The following is a 17,105-nucleotide window of genomic DNA, read 5'->3' as shown; positions in this document are numbered from 1 at the left end:
TTTTAATCTTTACGCATCTTCCTCGGTTTTTAAAGCTAAAGCCGCTCTTAGTTTTGTTAAACGTTGGTCTAAAGAATTTGGAGATCCGCTTACCACAAAAATTCTTTTTACATCTTTGGTGAGGCCTATATTAGAGTATGCTTCTGTGGTTTGGAACCCTAGTTACCAAGTGCATTCGGATAAGTTAGGGTCCGTTCAAAAACAATTTTTACCTTTTGCCTTAAATCATTGGCATTGGGATTCCAGTTTAAATCTTCCCCCTTACACTAACCGTTTAAAACTTTTAAATCTCCTGACACTCGGTAGTTGTAGGGAGATGCTTGGTATAATATTTCTTATATTATTATTCTTATTTTAAACTCATGAATGGGTCAGTCTGTAACCCATCTCTCTGGTAGAGCGAGTGGGAACGTATTAATTTCTACCAAGCAGTTTAGACCCTTACTTTAAAAAAATTTCTAGAACAAATTTTGAGTTAAACGAACCATTTTGCCGTATATGTCATGATTTCAATTCTCATTCCAGCACATTTGATCTAACAGACACACTCTTTACCATTAAAAAAAATTATTTTATCTACTCTTAACATGTAACATTTAAAAACAATAAACTTACTTTAATCTAATTCTTAATTTTGGCTATTGAAATTTTTGTTTCTGTAGCTGAGCAGCTTAAGATCGCAACGCTTAAAACTCTCTTGCCTATTATGACTCGGCTAATTCCGCTCGTTCGCGGATTGCGCCCCTCAGGTCGGTTGCTCGGGAGAAGGATAATCGTTTGATATTATTATTATTATACTTACATAGCCGAATTTCGTTCCATAATTCGTTGCACTTAAAATACCCGGTATAAAAATGTTGCGAAAGAGAACAACATGCGTTATTTGACGAAAAACTGAAAGTATTATAATCATATGTGATATTTTATTAACTTATAGGTCTAAGAGTCACTTAATTTAATTACTATATTCTGCTTCGTGTGCCAGATATTTGTATTAAAATCAATATAATTAACTCAAGGGGTATACCAATATACATATTACGCTTATGCGAAAAATATTAACCAAATATAAACGGAAACCAGTATACATATGTATACCAGTATATATATGTTAAGGAATTTCGACCAGAGCTCGACCGAGTTCCCTCATATTCTGTCTAAACCATATTATGTTTAGGAATCGACCAACATAAACGGATTAAAATCAACTGGAAAGTGATAAATCATTATGTCGGGAGTATTTGGATTGGTCTGGATTGATTGCATTAACTTTTTCCTTTTGACAATGCTCAAGAATACTAGTGAAGATGTTTCCAATCAATATTATGAAGTTAACTCACACGCTGGCATGCATATACGGGATAAAGTTTGCTGGAATAACAAACATGTGAGCTTGGATAATTTGTTGACCGATTTTACTTAATTTTTTTAGATTTTCTTACATATTGATCGATATATATTATATATTTTTTGGGGCTAGGGAATTACGGACCCGATTTTATTGATTTTTGGCTTTATGACGTGCTATTGACCAAAATTAAAACGGAAAGTTAGAAAATACTTATGTTAGGGCTAGGTAAAGTATTCGCCCTTTGTTTCATTTTCGGCACAAATATGCACTGTTGTTAGAAAAAGAAAGATTCCTTCTGTTTCATTAGATAACTTAAATATTTACCGTTATATACAATATAAAGTCAACATATTCGATATCTGGGGGCTTAAAAAGTTACTTTCCAATTTCGACAATTTTTTGACGTAAGGTACCTAAACTTCAGGGCACTCTTTGTAAAAAGTAGCCCGATATCTTCATTGGTACTGTAAAGTTATCTAGTCGTATGAAAATAAAAAAGAAGGAGGAGTAAAACAAAACTTAGTACAGAAATTGTATTTGATTCCCAAGATTGTTTAATAATAAATATTTAATTCATTTGCGAAATTTCTATACTTTCGAACATGTTGCACAAACCAGAAGATCGAAATTTTCATCTAATACTCTTTTTTGTAGAACCTTACACAAATAATATCTTCAAGAAAAGGAGTCTCCCATTTTAGAATGTTCGAAATCGGGCTATGCTTTTTCAAAGCCACATATACGGGATATGTTTAAAACGAAGCGCTTCTGGCTAACTTTGTTCCCAAAACCTCATTCTGAACAAATTTTTCTAAGAGCTTATGGGTTTAAAACCGGTTTCTAGCCAGCGATTATCAAGGCACGTTTAAAAAATTTTAATAATCGGTTGTAAGGAAAATCTCTCCGACTCTAAACAATTATCACTAGAATGTGAAAATGCATTTTTGTATGTATTAAATTTCATTCGGATATCTCAAAAACGAACGAACAAATTTTTATGATCCTTAAAATACTTCGCCTTAAAAATCGCTGTCTTGAAACCAGTTTTAGACCCATAGTCTATTAGGCAAAATTGTTTGGAATGATCCGTAGAACATTTTCCGCATATACTTTTCCGTCTTTTGGGTTCTCTGTAAATCGACTCGCTCTACTGTATATAGATAAAATTAGTTCAGTAGTTCGCATAGCCTCCATATACATATGTATCTAACATAAAGATTTTCAAACATTCGGTGGACTTAATATAGTGACCAATATGTATTACATCTTAGCAGAATTTAAGTGAACGTATACATATCTTGGATACACTAAAATTGGGTGCCGAAATTAGATGAAATCGGTCTATAAATTGCCCCATATGGAACATTTAATGATTTTCGTTATTCAAGTGGAGCTTCTACCTGTTATTAAAAATGGTTCATTATACCCTAAAATAGCCCTTTGTTTCTGTAATGTTTTGTGATAAGGCAATATTAAACTAATAATAAAATACTGTTGTGTTGCCCAGTGTAAATTGGCTTTCAAAGTAATTCTAAAGAGGCAAAATTGCGCGGATTATCTTATCTCCTTGCCATACATAACAAAAAAAGGCAAAATGTTTATGAAAAATTGAATAAGATGAAAGTACCAGTGCATATAACGACACAACTGATAATGAATGATTGTATGGTAATGCGATGAACGAAGCCATACAGTTCAGCAGAGAGTATTGATGTCTATAGTATAGTCCATTTAGAATCACACCATCTGGCAACAAATCGAGACATAAAACGCTTCTAACTACACTTCACACGGAAATAACAGAATATCTTTAAAGTCAAGACGAAGGTGTGGTGTATAAACAAAAAACCGAAAACTATTTATATGTATACAACACTTGCATAAGGCGCTGTAAGAGAAATAATAAAATCTTTAATGCTATTACAATAAGGAGAAATAACAATTTAAATTTAAATTTAATTTTGTACGAAATCAACGATTGCTCTTACGAAAAATACCAAATCGATAAACCAAAATCTTAGCAAACAGAAATAAAATGCTTATCAACAATGTATTCAAATTAATGAGTAGCAGGTAAGTGTGTATACGGATATTTATAGTTTAAATGTACATATACATATACATACATACATACATATATGTAAACACAAACGGATTGTTTGTATTTAGCTAATTTGTTTGTCACGAAAAGTCAAATTAGAAATCGAATTAGTCTGAAAAGTGAAAGTTCGCAACCAGTATTATCGGAGCTGGACCGAAAATACCAGATTTGTACCAACCATGAAGTGTTATAATAAAGAGTTATATAATTGGACTTAAAGAGTTAAATATATGTAATTATGCTTTATCTTTTCAGTTTGTTTACGACTTTAATTTACAAGATGAAGTTAGTGTGTAAAAGGATAAACCCTACCCCAGCCGGGATGACTAGTTGTTCAATTGGTTCATATGTATTAGTTGTTAGTTCATTGTATAGAATATCTGTACAGCTGTTTACTTGTTGTCATTGGAAGTTTTGAAGTCAAAATCCTGACTATTTTAATATATGGTATATACAGTGTATATTTTGCTAAAACCTTCGAATACAGATGTGGTAAAACGAATATAAAATGCAAAATATATGCATTGCACATACATTCTTCTTTACTGGCGTAGACACCGCTTACGCGATTATAGCCGAGTTAACAACAGCGAGCCAGTCGTTTTCTTTTTTCGCTACGTGGCGCCAATTGGTTATTCCAAGCGAGGCCAGGTCCTTCTCCACTTGGTCCTTCCAACGGAGTGGAGGTCTTCCTCTTCCACTGCTTCCCCCGGCGGGTACTGCATCGAAAGCTTTCAGAGCTGGAGTGTTTTCGTTCATTCGGACCACATGACCTAGCCAGCGTATCCGCTGTCTTTTAATTCGCTGAACTATGTCAATGTCGTCGTATATCTCGTACAGCTCATCGTTCCATCAAATGCGATATTCGACGTGGCCAATGCGCAAAGGACCGTAAATCTTTCGCAGAACCTTTCTCTCGAAATCTCGCAACGTCGACTCATCAGTTGTTGTCATCGTCCAAACCTCTGCACCATACAACTTCAAAGTTATGACTGTCAACAGTGACGTGAGAGCCAAGTCGCGAGTGCGGCGACTGTTTGTCTGATGACAAGAGATATTTCGTCTTGCCCTCGTTCACTGCCAGACCCAGTCTGGAGAAAGCAGAACTAACGCCACGGGTGTTGGGCCGATGATATCAATATCATCGACATACGCCAGAAGCTGTACACTCTTTAAAAGATTGTACCTGCTCGATTAAGTTTTGCAGCTCGAATTATTTTCTCCAGCAGCAGATTGAAGAAGTTGGCACGATAGGGAGTCGCCTTTTCTGAAACATCGTTTGGTATCGAAAGTTAGTTCACACAGACGTATTAGTTTAGCGAGTTTTGCACATACATATGTACATACGTAGGAATTAGGAGGGAAAGCACAAAGTATTTTAAATGAACATATTTATATCAACACACTCTATTTAATTTGGATCATACATACTTCGTGTGATTTCACACTTGTAAAATGTGCAAGGGAACAGTAATCGTTTCTGAAATTTCTTGTAATGCAAATTACATGTTAATAAGCGAGGTTTTTGTATACTAAGAAAAAAGGTCAAACGGCTATTTATTGTTTAAGAAAATGCATTGGTGAGTCGGGGTGGCTATAGTTCAAATGGGTTGCGCAAAATCAACAACGCTGTAATTTGGTTAGTAGCTATTTGCAATTTTGATTGGTCAAAAATATTTTATTCCATTAACAATTCATATTCATGATCAATCTGGAAATTCAGTTTTTTTTTTAATGGACTTGTAATACCTATTGTAACAAAACTTAGTTTCACAAGTGATAAAAAATCATTTATCATTTTATTTACATATATTCAAAGTTAAAAAATTCACCAGTTTTAATATCTGAAACTTTAAGTTTTAATTAAGAAATTTTTTATTATTAATGGGCTTTTTTATGTATATTAACACTTCACTAATTTGTTCCAATAATTATTTTTTATTAAATATTGAAAATAATATTATTGTTGTATTTGTTTTTTGTTTTGCCAACGAAAGAACAAAAATTAAATTTATATACACAAAATGGCTACTAAAATTTGAATAGAAAAATATTTTTCAATTAAATAACAACAAAAACGGATTTACGGTTCATATATGTGTGACCTGGTCTACGAAAAAGGGGCGTAGGTGTCAAAAAAAGGAGAACAATTAATGAGATAACGAGAAACTGACGATTATTTTTAACAGTTTTTCCCAAAAAACTAGTTTTCGCACGTTAGCCCCCTTTTCGTAGACCAGGTCACATGTATGCTTTTTATTGTCCCCAAAAGATTAACGTAGGGATCCTCGTGGTTTTTTGTTATTGATTTTCTTCATAAATATTCAATAATCATATGAATACAATTCTGCAGATTGCAATAATTATCTTAAAAAACCAAATTATAACACTCTATCCGTTGAGTATGTGTTCCGTCCAATAGTCCAGTCATTTAAGCTTAAATTAGTTAGAATCTCGGAATTCGATAACCCATTTATATTATATGTCTGTAAATACTTGTATATTGACACCCTAAAGGTATACCTACCATATGTAGGTTTGAGACAACTTTAGGGTGTCAATATACAAGTAATTACAGACATATAAATGGGTATATCGAATTCCGAGGTGAACTTACAATAATGACTGGACTACTATGCTACAAAAGTGTTGTCGGGATCACTATAATTTACTCTTCGATTCTCCTACCCATAGTCGGATAAGCAATTGTATGCTCTCCAATAATAAGTACATATAATTAACCCTTCTGCCACGTTCTTCTTTATTGTGGGTATGAGCCCATCGGCAGATTGTTGGGAAAAACTTCTAAACGCAAATCATGTCTCATTTAATGTACATATGTACATATACACATATTATTACTTTTTATTATTTTATATTTCCCTTTTTCACTTATTTACTGAGTTCTCTAATTTTCCAATCGCTTCGGGCTGGTTAATTTGGCATAGCATATCATAATAATGTAGTGTTCAAGGTACATTATAGAATCATACAAGTAACAAAATAATCATATGGTCGTCAACAGCTGAGATCACCTGATTGAAATAGTTGATTTTTCGGCACAGGGATTTAAAAAACAGAACTTAAAAATAGTAAAGAGGTTGCAATATAGGCGCGTTACCGATTTTTTTGGGGTGTTCGGTTCCCCAGGTTGCCTATTTTCATATTGTATATAATATATACAATACTAAATAAAACTACTTGTAATAATTTAAACAAAAATAGATATATTCTTTAAATATTTTTAATAAAATAGGAATGATTTACCAATATTTTGTTACAATAAATAAAATTTTAATCAAAACTAGGTAAATTACATCTTTATGAATTTTAATTATCGAAATATGTATATTTGAAAATTTAAAAAAACGTATTTAAACTAATAAATTGGATAGCATAACACGGCAACACACTCTTGCCTTTTTTAAGGCATTTGGCCGTTTTAGTAGTAAAATATTTATGTAGGAAACCCTAATAAAGTGTCTGGCCTTTTGCCCTGAGTCTCCCTCATTCTATGGCATTCTTAATGTAATTTCTGTCATTCTATAAGCTTTCGCCTGTGTATTTATGGGTGAAGATTATAGGATTTGTTACTTGTAGGTTTATACAATGTCAAGGTGTACGGACGTGTTTTTAATTCGCTCCGTGAATTCTGTGTATAGTAAAAGCAAAGAAGCAAAATGTAAAAACAAAAAATTTATTAAATTGAAAACAATGCCGTAGGCATTCTTTAAATCAGGAATAATGGGATGATCAACTCCTCTCTCACTGGAAGTGAGAGAACAATTGCTAAACGTCAAAACCACCTAAACTTTGACAGTTGACTGGATTGGGGAGGTTTTGACGTTTAGCAATTGGAAACGAGCGATGGCCTGATTGAAATCTTACCAAAAAAGTATGTAAACGGAGGGATTTGTTGCATCGTTCAAGACCTCTTATAAAAAATGTAAAACAATTAAAATTAAATAAATTTGTGAAATTCAAAGGTATCTGATGAAACGTTTTGTAATTTGAAGCATCATAGTTGTATTTTCAATGGAAAATTATTAAAAACATTTAATGATTGAGAGCTATAAGCTGAAATCCTATCATTGGGTATTGAAAGGACAAAAGTCAGTTGTTATAATATTTTTTAAAAAGATTTAAATAGTTTCTCCATATAATAAATAACCACTATTTAGTATTTTTTATTCGTACTAAATGTTGGGTATTGGGTTGATAAATGCCCAAAAATTCTTATTTTGTTCGATCTGGCCACAATGGAAAATGTTATAAAAAACGCTTATTTTGAGACGCTCTCACACTGGAATAAGTTGGGCATCCCATTATTCCTGCTTTAAATGCCAACTTTAGCTTTGTCGAGCCAACAAAAGCAACTAAGCAAGCGCAGTCAACAGAGAACAGCAATCGGGCAACAACAAATGCGCTGACAGCAACCAGTATGCAGGGACCAGCAAGCACCCGGGCAGCGAAGTAAAACAAAAGGCAGGGTGGGAATGTACCAAGCAAAAAAGAGCCGTCTGTTCAGACTGGTATTGATCGCTATATTAACGTAAAAAGGAAATTAAAGTCTCAATTTGTGACTAGTTACTATTCACTAAACAGTCTCTAGCGTTATTTCCTCAAATTTGAGACCTGATAGTTAGCAGGTCAAAAAACTAAAAAGAACTCTTGTCTGCCATTTTGAATATACCGAATAGAGATCATCTTAGATATTAATCGATTGTCGTTTTTTATATAAGCATACTCAAACACGAAAAGGTTAAAAATAAATAAATTTTACATAAATTTCGTAAACATTATGAAACAAAGTCAACATATATTATTATTTTTATTGATATTTATGTTTTTTGACTTTGTTATAGAAAATTTAATATTTGTTATCGACATATTTATTTTCATTCAAGTGTAAAAACGTCTCTGAATAATGAAATGTAATAGATTTTGTGACTGTCACTTACAGAATAGCAAAATCGTCTCAAGTCTCAAAAATTGTCTCTAACTTAAAATCTCAAATTTAGAGACTTGAGACTGTATCATAGTACAGAATCGTACGGTAAGTCCAGTTAAATCAGCGGTCAATACCAAAAAATTTCAACCAGGCACGCCAAATGATAAAAAGCAAGAAATCCTAAATTGCAACATATTTGCTTTATTTGCGTGAGCGTAGCTCAAATGCACTTGTCTCAAAAATAAGCATTTAATAGGCTCAAACAATTTTCATAATGTGCCCTTGAAAAAAGGTAACATAGATGAAACAAAAATTCAAACATATACTGAAAAATGTTTCATGGATATTGAAAAGTACTTTTCAAACAATAACAAGAATTACTACTCTTACCAGCTGAAGAGCTCAAAAGGCCTAGTTGCTGTCATAAAAGAGTACAATGTACAAACTGCCAAGAGTATGGACACACGAAAGTAAGTATATTGCACTCTACGCAGTGTCTGTGTGGTGTGTGGTGTGATGCTAACTCATCTAGCCATTCCGGCCTCCCTAGGCGAATACTAGCCTAGCAGTCGCTGTAATTACTACAGCGTGGCAACAACACTGCTGAGGTCAGTGGAGCGGTGGTATGACGTCCGAGGCTGTCGACGCCGTGATGATGCTTCACTTCGCCTCGATATGGTTGAAGGAGGGGCTATTAGCCTTCTTTGCCGACCCGGACGGCTGATCTGCTGCGATCTGCGCGCGGAAAGTTGGCGCATTACGGCCCGTTTTGAGGTGCGATGCAGCATAGTGCGATCCAGCATAGTGTTGTGTGGCCGGTTGCACAGTTGGCAGAGGGTGGCTGACGTACACTCCTGCGTGTTGTGTGCCGTCGCCAAACAATTCAGGCAGTGTCCGTGAGCCTGAGCAACCTTCTGGCGTTGTAAGGACTGCATGCCACGGAAAATGCTACAATGCTGTAGCCGATGAGAGCGCCGACACAGGGGACATCGGCAGCGCGGAAGCTTCGCGGCTGGTGCTGAGGACGGTGGTAGTGGTCGCGTACCACTACGAGAAGCGGTTGCAGGAGGCGTATCGCTGGATCTGCCCCAGGGCGTGGCACAGTAATGGTGGACCTCACTGTTGGCGTTGGCACGCTGGGCATATCCACATCCATATTGATTTGTATGAAGAAGTTATTATAATTACAAATTTGTTGCATGCAAATTTATATGGCGATTGTGCCACGGTATGTGGCAAGAATGAGTCGTCATGTAGATTGACCATTGCGGTTAGCTTCGTTAGTAGTTTCGATTAGATTTTATTTGCGAGTTCATCGATTAATTAATTGATTTTTAAAATTTGTTTGCGGGATTATCGGCGGTTGTTTCATTATATGCAATTTCGTTAATATATGGTTAACATAGTTTCACGATCCGTCTTGTTAACAAGCCGCTTTATATACGGAGATCAACGACTCGTACATGACCGTCAGAACCGTAGTGTAGTTTTTCTATGCGGCCAAGCCGCCATTCAGTAGGAGATAGACAATCATCATGGATGATAACACGATCTCCAAGCTTGGGCGCCTTTTCTGGACTCTTCCATCGGTACCTTTAATGAAGGTCCTTTATGTACTTCCATCGGCGGCTGAAATCGTGATGGAGAATTTTGATTCTTTGATTATACGTCAGGCTTGAGTTGGCAAGCCTATCATTCGCACGAAGCAGATCTTTCGTGTCTAAGAATGGGTTAAGAACCACGAGTGAACTCCTTTTATCCATGGGATTTGATTCTCTTAAAAATGAGATTGTAGCGCACTTGCGTGGATGCGATTAGAGCGACCTTTGCCTTCTGGAGTTCTAGGTGCGTCAATGCATCGCATTGGAGAGATTCTGAGTAATTTCCCTTAACTTTAATTTTGAGTTGCTCTATGAACTTTAACATACAGGCGATAACTCGAACGACATGAGGGAACGATGAAAATCGCTCAAGGATGTCACTATCATCCAATGTTGCGTGGAAGCAGTCGATTTTTCGACTTTCCGGGGCAATTATATTGCGCAAGGACGATTTTGGCACTTTGGTATGGGCACAGTTTACGCCAAAGGTACCTGCTTTTAATTTAAAGTCGCGCAGTGGTCTATTAGGAGATTCGCTGGATAATTTGCTGAAAATCTTAATCATCTTTATGTGCGACTATTTGTCGATACATTTTTTCGATATCCCCATTGAAAACGTATTTGTATATTCGCCAGTTTAATGTGAGGAGCATTAAATTTGGCTGAAGCGTGGATCCCGTAACTAAAATGTCATTTAGGGAATTCTTTTAACTCCCAAAATTTCTTCAGTTGTGTATTGAGGTACTCGTTTGAGATTTCCTTAACTTGAGTTGTCATTATTGTGACTGGTTCCGCAACTAGTCCACTTAAGACTCATCAGAAAATGGTATTTTGCGCCAGAAGTATTTTGTAATTTTCTCAACACCTTCAAGTATGATTTGTGGTATGTGATCGCTGCCTAATAGAATGTCTATTTGAGCGGGAGTGTTGCAGTTGTGGTCTGCTAACTTAAGGTGTGAAACCTTTTGCTTGCTATTTATGTAAAAAGTGATTATAACGTTTATTAACAAATGTTGTTTATAATTAAGTTACAATTAATTAAAATGAATGAATGAATTAAAGAATAGAAAAATATTGATCAGCTGCGTTTGCCAACTTCTTCGCTAACTGTCTTCACCAACTGTGTTCACCAACTGTATTTTGCCAACTGTGTTCGGCAACTGTATTCGCCAACTGTCGCTACTTCTTGAGATGTGGAGTTGGTTGCTGCTTGCCAGCCTCACGCAGGGTGTTGCCAACATTACATTCGGTCATCCTGCTCGTCATCTGTCTCAGATGACAAATCTTCATCAACTTCGAAATGTGTCCAGAGCTTCATATTATCAACACTAGTGGATGTAACCTTCGGTCCCATAAAATCTGCTGCTTTTTCGACAGAGTACCTCCCATTGCGTTTGATTTCAATGACTTTATAAGGTCCATTAAATTTGTTCGATAACTTTTTATTTGAAAACTGAGTTACTTTTATTGCGACCAAATCGCCTTTTTGGTATTCTGTACTGCGTTTTCGTTTTTTGTCAAAATTTCTTTTATACGCTTCTTGAGCTTTCTGAATATTTGCTCTGCATTCTTCTCTCATTGTACGACGATCTTCTTGGAATACCTCCAACAATTCTTCTTGGAGTAGTTTTATAATGTCACTAGACATTTCGCTTTTCATCTTTACTCCAAACATAATTTCGTAGGGTGTAAATTTTGTTGAGGAGTGAACATGCGCGTTTATAGCTTTTTGTACCATAGCTGCATACTGGTACCACTTAGCTGGATCATTAGCCGACAACTTAGACAACATAGAAAGAATTACTCTATTGACTCTTTCGATTTGCCCATTGCCTCTAGGAACACCTGTTGTTATTTTTAAATGCTCAATTTTATTTTCGTTACAAAATTTTTTAAATAAATTCGACAAAAATGCTGCGCCTTTATCGCTGATAATACGTTGCGGGTTTCCAAAAATGGTGACCCATGTACTCAAATGCTTTATTACCTCTTGAGTGTCTGTTGTTTTGGTCGGAAATAGCCAAACGAATTTAGAAAAACCATCAACTATTGCGAAAATATACTTATAGTTCTTCGACGTAGAATCCAAGATACCCAAATGATCGACATGGATAGTTGCCAGTGGGTAGTCACCCTTATCTATGCAATGTAAAAATTCTTCCTGCCTTCCTGCTTTGCGATTGTGTACTATGCACTCAACGCAGTTTGATATGTGCTGCTTCACCTTCTTTTCTAAATGTGCTATGAAAAAATCTTGTTGGATCGCGTGCATCGTCTTCTGCGAGTTCAAATGACCAAAATTGTGTACGTTTCGTATAATTTCTTTCTCCATATTTCTCGGTACTACCAATAGCTCTTGACCCTTCGATTGTTTATATAACACTCCGTTTTTCATTACGTAATCTGCGTATGGTTTATCGTCGAGAATTGCAGTTATCGCTTTTAGATGCTCATCATTTTGTTGCGCCTTCTGAATTTGTACTTGTATCTGCGATGTAACAACCATAACCGGATAACGACTTAAGCTGTCAACATGCTTCATTCTCTCTCCTGATCGATGTTCAATATTAAAGTGGAAATCTTGTAGATACATAAGCCACTGAACCACTTCTCGGGGTACATCTTTTTTCGTGGCAGTCTGCTTAAATGCCGAACAATCGGTTACGAAGTCAAATTGAATTCCCATTAAATAGTGACTCAACCTCTTCGTTGCCAAGTACGCAGCTTTCACTTCGAGAAAGTAACTATGTAACCTTTCTTCTTGAGGTGAGGTCTTTCGACTCCAATAAAATACGGGATGCCACTTTCCTTCGTGCTCTTGTACTAATGTCGCACCAAACCCATACTTCGACGCATCTACGTGAAGTTGAGTTTTAGCATTCTGCTTAAAAATTTTCAAAACAGGCTCTTGCGTAAGAGCTGACTTCAAATCAAGTATTGCTTTTTGCTGCGATGGACCAATCTGAAATTCTGCTTCTTTCTTCAGTAACTGTGTTAATGGCCTAGCTATAATGAATGGCATAATTTTGAACAAACTTCCTAAAATATCCCGTCAAACCTAAGAAAGCTTGAACGCCTCTGATATTTTTAGGCACAATAAAATTTTTAACAGCTTTAATTTTATCTCTTCCAGGCCATACACTACCATTATGAATTTCATGACCCAAAAAACTAATTTTATCTTTTAGAAACATGCATTTGGACCATTTTATTTCTAAACCGAAACTTTGCGCCTTCTGCAGAACCATTTTTACATTCTTCAAACATTCGTCCGCTGTCTGTCCGAAAACAACAATATCGTCTACATATAACTCCATGATACCGTCGTTTATCATCTGCCGAAAAATATAGTTTACGTACCGCATGAACACTGCTGGCGAGTTACAAAATCCAAACGGTGCCTTAGCAAATTCAAATAAACCTTCTCTAGTTACAAATGCTGTATATTTCTGACTACTTTCTTCAATCGGCACGTGAAAGAACCCGTTTTTGAGGTCCATAACCGTAAAGAATTTCGCTGATTGCATCTTCTATAACACTTCATCGATGATTGGAACAGGGAAACGATCTTTTAACACAGCAGCATTTAGTTTACGATAGTCTATGCAAACACGATAACTTCCATCTTTTTTCCTTGCAAGAACAACTTTACTGGCTATGTTTGCGTTGGATTCATGAACTATACCAAGTTTTAACCACTCGTCCACTTGACTCTTGACAACGTCACGCTCTGCTGCAGATAATCGGGTCGGACATTGAAATTAATAAAATCGTCTTTTGGTATTATTTTCAGCTGAATTGGATGTTCAATCGAACTAACTACAGGATTGTATTCATTAATTAATTTATTAACATCATTTCTATCTTGAGGCGGAACATCAATTTCTGGCACCTTTTCTATAATATTGTATACGCATTTTAATTCGACCTCTTCTTGTACATTTGTCTTATCGGAGAAAAAATATCCCTTAGCATTAAACTCTAATTGGAAACGCTGAATGAAATCATATCCGACAATAACTTCGTTGTTTATTTTATGATCAGCTACATTTCCCAAACCATACAATTTCGCAAAACTTTTTTGTAGGCTGTGATTGCCAAAATTTTTTTCATAAACACATTGCTGCATAAGTGACACATCTGCACCTGTGTCTATCAAACATGATATGTACTTGTTGCTAATTCGCATTTGCTTACTTCGTTTATCACTTGTTAGCATGTTCACCGTTCTCTTCTGATATTCACAATTTTTTGCGATATGACCATTGCCGTTGCATTTAAAGCATTTTGTTTCTGCCTTACATTCTGCACGTATGTGTGTAGATGACCCACAATTGAAACAATGTCTACTTACTGCGCGATTTTCGCCCTCATCGTCTTTAACATTTTGCGCAAGCTTCGTGTAGTTTCGCTTTTGTACTGCGCTGCTGCTGCTCTTGTAACTCATTTGCTGTATAATCCCGAAACGCTCTTTTAGTTCTTTAAATGTCTTAGAACTATACAATGGATATTTCAGATCTTCACGCACCTTAATTCCGTCCACAATGTATCGAATAACTACTTCGTCTTCTATCGACCCCAGTGCTGCCAGCTTCCTCATTTGCAGAATATATTCGTAAAAGTTCTCGTCGTTTTTCTTTTGCCTTTGCATTAACTTCTGATGTATGTCAGCACTGTTGAACTTTATGTCGAATTCCTCTTTGAGCGCTTCGCACAAAGAATCGAAGTTCGAAACACTCACTGTTTCTAGGAACAGTTTTGCCGTTCCTCTCATTTTATTCCTCGCATTTACATATTTCTGCTTTTCCGTAAGCTCATATGCGTCAGCATTCTCGTTGAAGTTTTCCAACCACTTTCCAATAGGAATTGTCACGCCATCGTATTCTGGAACAATTTTTTCGAATTGGTCGACTGACACGTTTTTGCCTGAGTTCAGCATTTTTAATAGCTCTACCAGATCGCTTGAATTTATTCCACTATCACACACGTTCGAGTTCTGATTTTCGACTTTTTCCTCTGTTTTCTCCATTTCGATCAACTTTAATGAAAATGTGTTCTCTGTATCAACTTTTACCAACTCTGGATCAACTTTTTCAGCTTCAAATAGATTTTTTCCTGCTACTTCCTTCTTCTTTTTGCTCGATCTGCATACAGGCATCGTTCTTACAACTTATCCGTTCATAGGTTGAGCTTGAACGACTGAACGTTTGAGCGGTTTTTAGGTTGAGCCCCCATGTAAAATGTGATTATAACGTTTATTAACAAATGTTGTTTATAATTAAGTTACAATTAATTAAAATGAATGAATGAATTAAAGAATAGAACAATATTGATCAGCTGCGTTTGCCAACTTCTTCGCTAACTGTCTTCACCAACTGTGTTCACCAACTGTATTTTGCCAACTGTGTTCGGCAACTGTATTCGCCAACTGTCGCTACTTCTTGAGATGTGAAGTTGGTTGCTGCTTGCCAGCCTCACGCAGGGTGTTGCCAACATTACATTTATATTATTATAAGAGTATGATAGCTTGGAAGCATGCTTGTTAGTTGCGGTAAGACAATAGCTTCTGCTTGAATGCGCTTATCCGCTTGGGGAGAAATTAGGGTAATAGGGCAGATTTTATGGAGTTTTGAACTACTCTTCCGCCCATTCCCGTAATTTCAAAATTGGCTAATTTTGTAGGCAGTTGTAGACTATTTTGTGCCTTAGGCGCTATAAATGATAGTTGTGATCCTTGGTCTATTACGACGACTGCTGTGGGTAGTAATACCCTACTGTAGTTTTCGCTATGTAGCGTTTGGGTTTTTAACGCCTTTGAGCAGCATGGTGCTTCTTGGCAGTTTTCTGAATTTGTTGTTGCAACTAAACCTGTTGCTCTTTTTACGGTTACGCTGTTTGGGCGTGAGCTGGAAAAATTGGTAATATGTAACATCGAATGATGGCGTTTATGGCAATAAACGCAATTAAATTTGCTTTCACAGTCTTTAAGCACGTGTACATATGATAAGCAGTTTTAGCAAAGTCTTTTTGACTTTACAAAAATGTTTCGGTCAATTATATTTAACTTCTTAAATTTCTCGCATGATTTAAGTTTATTCCCCCCTGTGCATAGTTCGCATGACGTTTGTTTGTACTGTTCAGATGTTTGATTTTTGAATAAACTTCTATTTAAATTGTTGTTGCTACTGGCTTTGAGTCTTTGGAAGCTTCTATTAAGGTCATTGGAAATCCTTTTTGGTTTAATTATCTTTTTATCAACCCTTTCAGCGATTTCATACTGGGTAGTTAGGAAATCTTTCATTTGCTGCCAGGTGGGGTATTTTTTCCTTGATGAGAGAGAATGCTCCCACAGCAATAATGATTTTTCTGGTAATGCGGCGGAACGTTTGGGAACGTTTTGTGTCGCTAAAACCGACAAACAGTTGGAAACAGTGGATTGAAGTTTCATATATTCTTCACTTGTTTCCTTTTGAATTTTGGCCAAGTTCATTCATATCGTTATTTTCTTATCTACCCGTATTCGTTCGTTTTCGTACCTTGATCTCAGAGCTTCCCAAGCCATATGGAAATTGTCGTCATTTAAAGCAAACTGTTTTACGATGACGCCTGCTTGACCTTTAGTTTTGTATCTGAGGTGATACAACTTTTGAGCATTTAATAATTTTGGATGGTTTATGTAAACGGCTGTGAACAAGTCCCGGAAGGACGGCCATTGTTCATAACCACCATGGAACTATTGCGTCATAAGAAGCTTGGAGGCGTATCCAAAAATTGTCGAGATTTTCCCTTTTGATTTCTAATGCCGATTCAGAGTTGTCCTGCTTCTGCAGGTGTACATGGCCTTTTTTCGTCAGAAATCATCTTTGAGACCTTTAGCAGCTGAGTTGGCTTAAGTTCTTTTGAGTCTGAGCTCATTTAAAAGATGAAATGAATAAATCAAAATGTTTCAGTAAAACCTGAATAGTAGAAGTATATAAATGGTTTCGTATAATGCATGTATAATATGTCTCAAGAAGACTTTTTTGTAAGTAGAGCTGCAAAGAAAATCGATAAACCTGTAATTTGTTTTAATATACTGAAATTATTTGTTGAATTCCAAGG

General features: G+C 36.0%; 1 protein-coding gene across 1 annotated transcript in view; it reads left to right on the top strand.

Moving 5' to 3' along the window:
* Positions 1-3,036: 3,036 nt before the first annotated feature.
* LOC120770005 (phosphoenolpyruvate carboxykinase [GTP]-like) overlaps positions 3,037-17,105 on the top strand; it is a 43,602-nt gene continuing 29,533 nt past the window's right edge. The window contains exon 1 of the mRNA XM_040097097.1: positions 3,037-3,424. Coding sequence (XP_039953031.1) covers positions 3,387-3,424 — 38 coding nt within the window. The 5' untranslated portion in view covers positions 3,037-3,386. The remainder of the gene's footprint in view (positions 3,425-17,105) is intronic.

This window comes from Bactrocera tryoni, chromosome 3 (genome assembly GCF_016617805.1).
Source record: "Bactrocera tryoni isolate S06 chromosome 3, CSIRO_BtryS06_freeze2, whole genome shotgun sequence".
NCBI lineage: Eukaryota > Metazoa > Arthropoda > Insecta > Diptera > Tephritidae > Bactrocera > Bactrocera tryoni.
The sequence above is the reverse complement of the archived record's forward strand: the minus strand, read 5'-3'. Positions and strand labels throughout refer to the sequence as shown.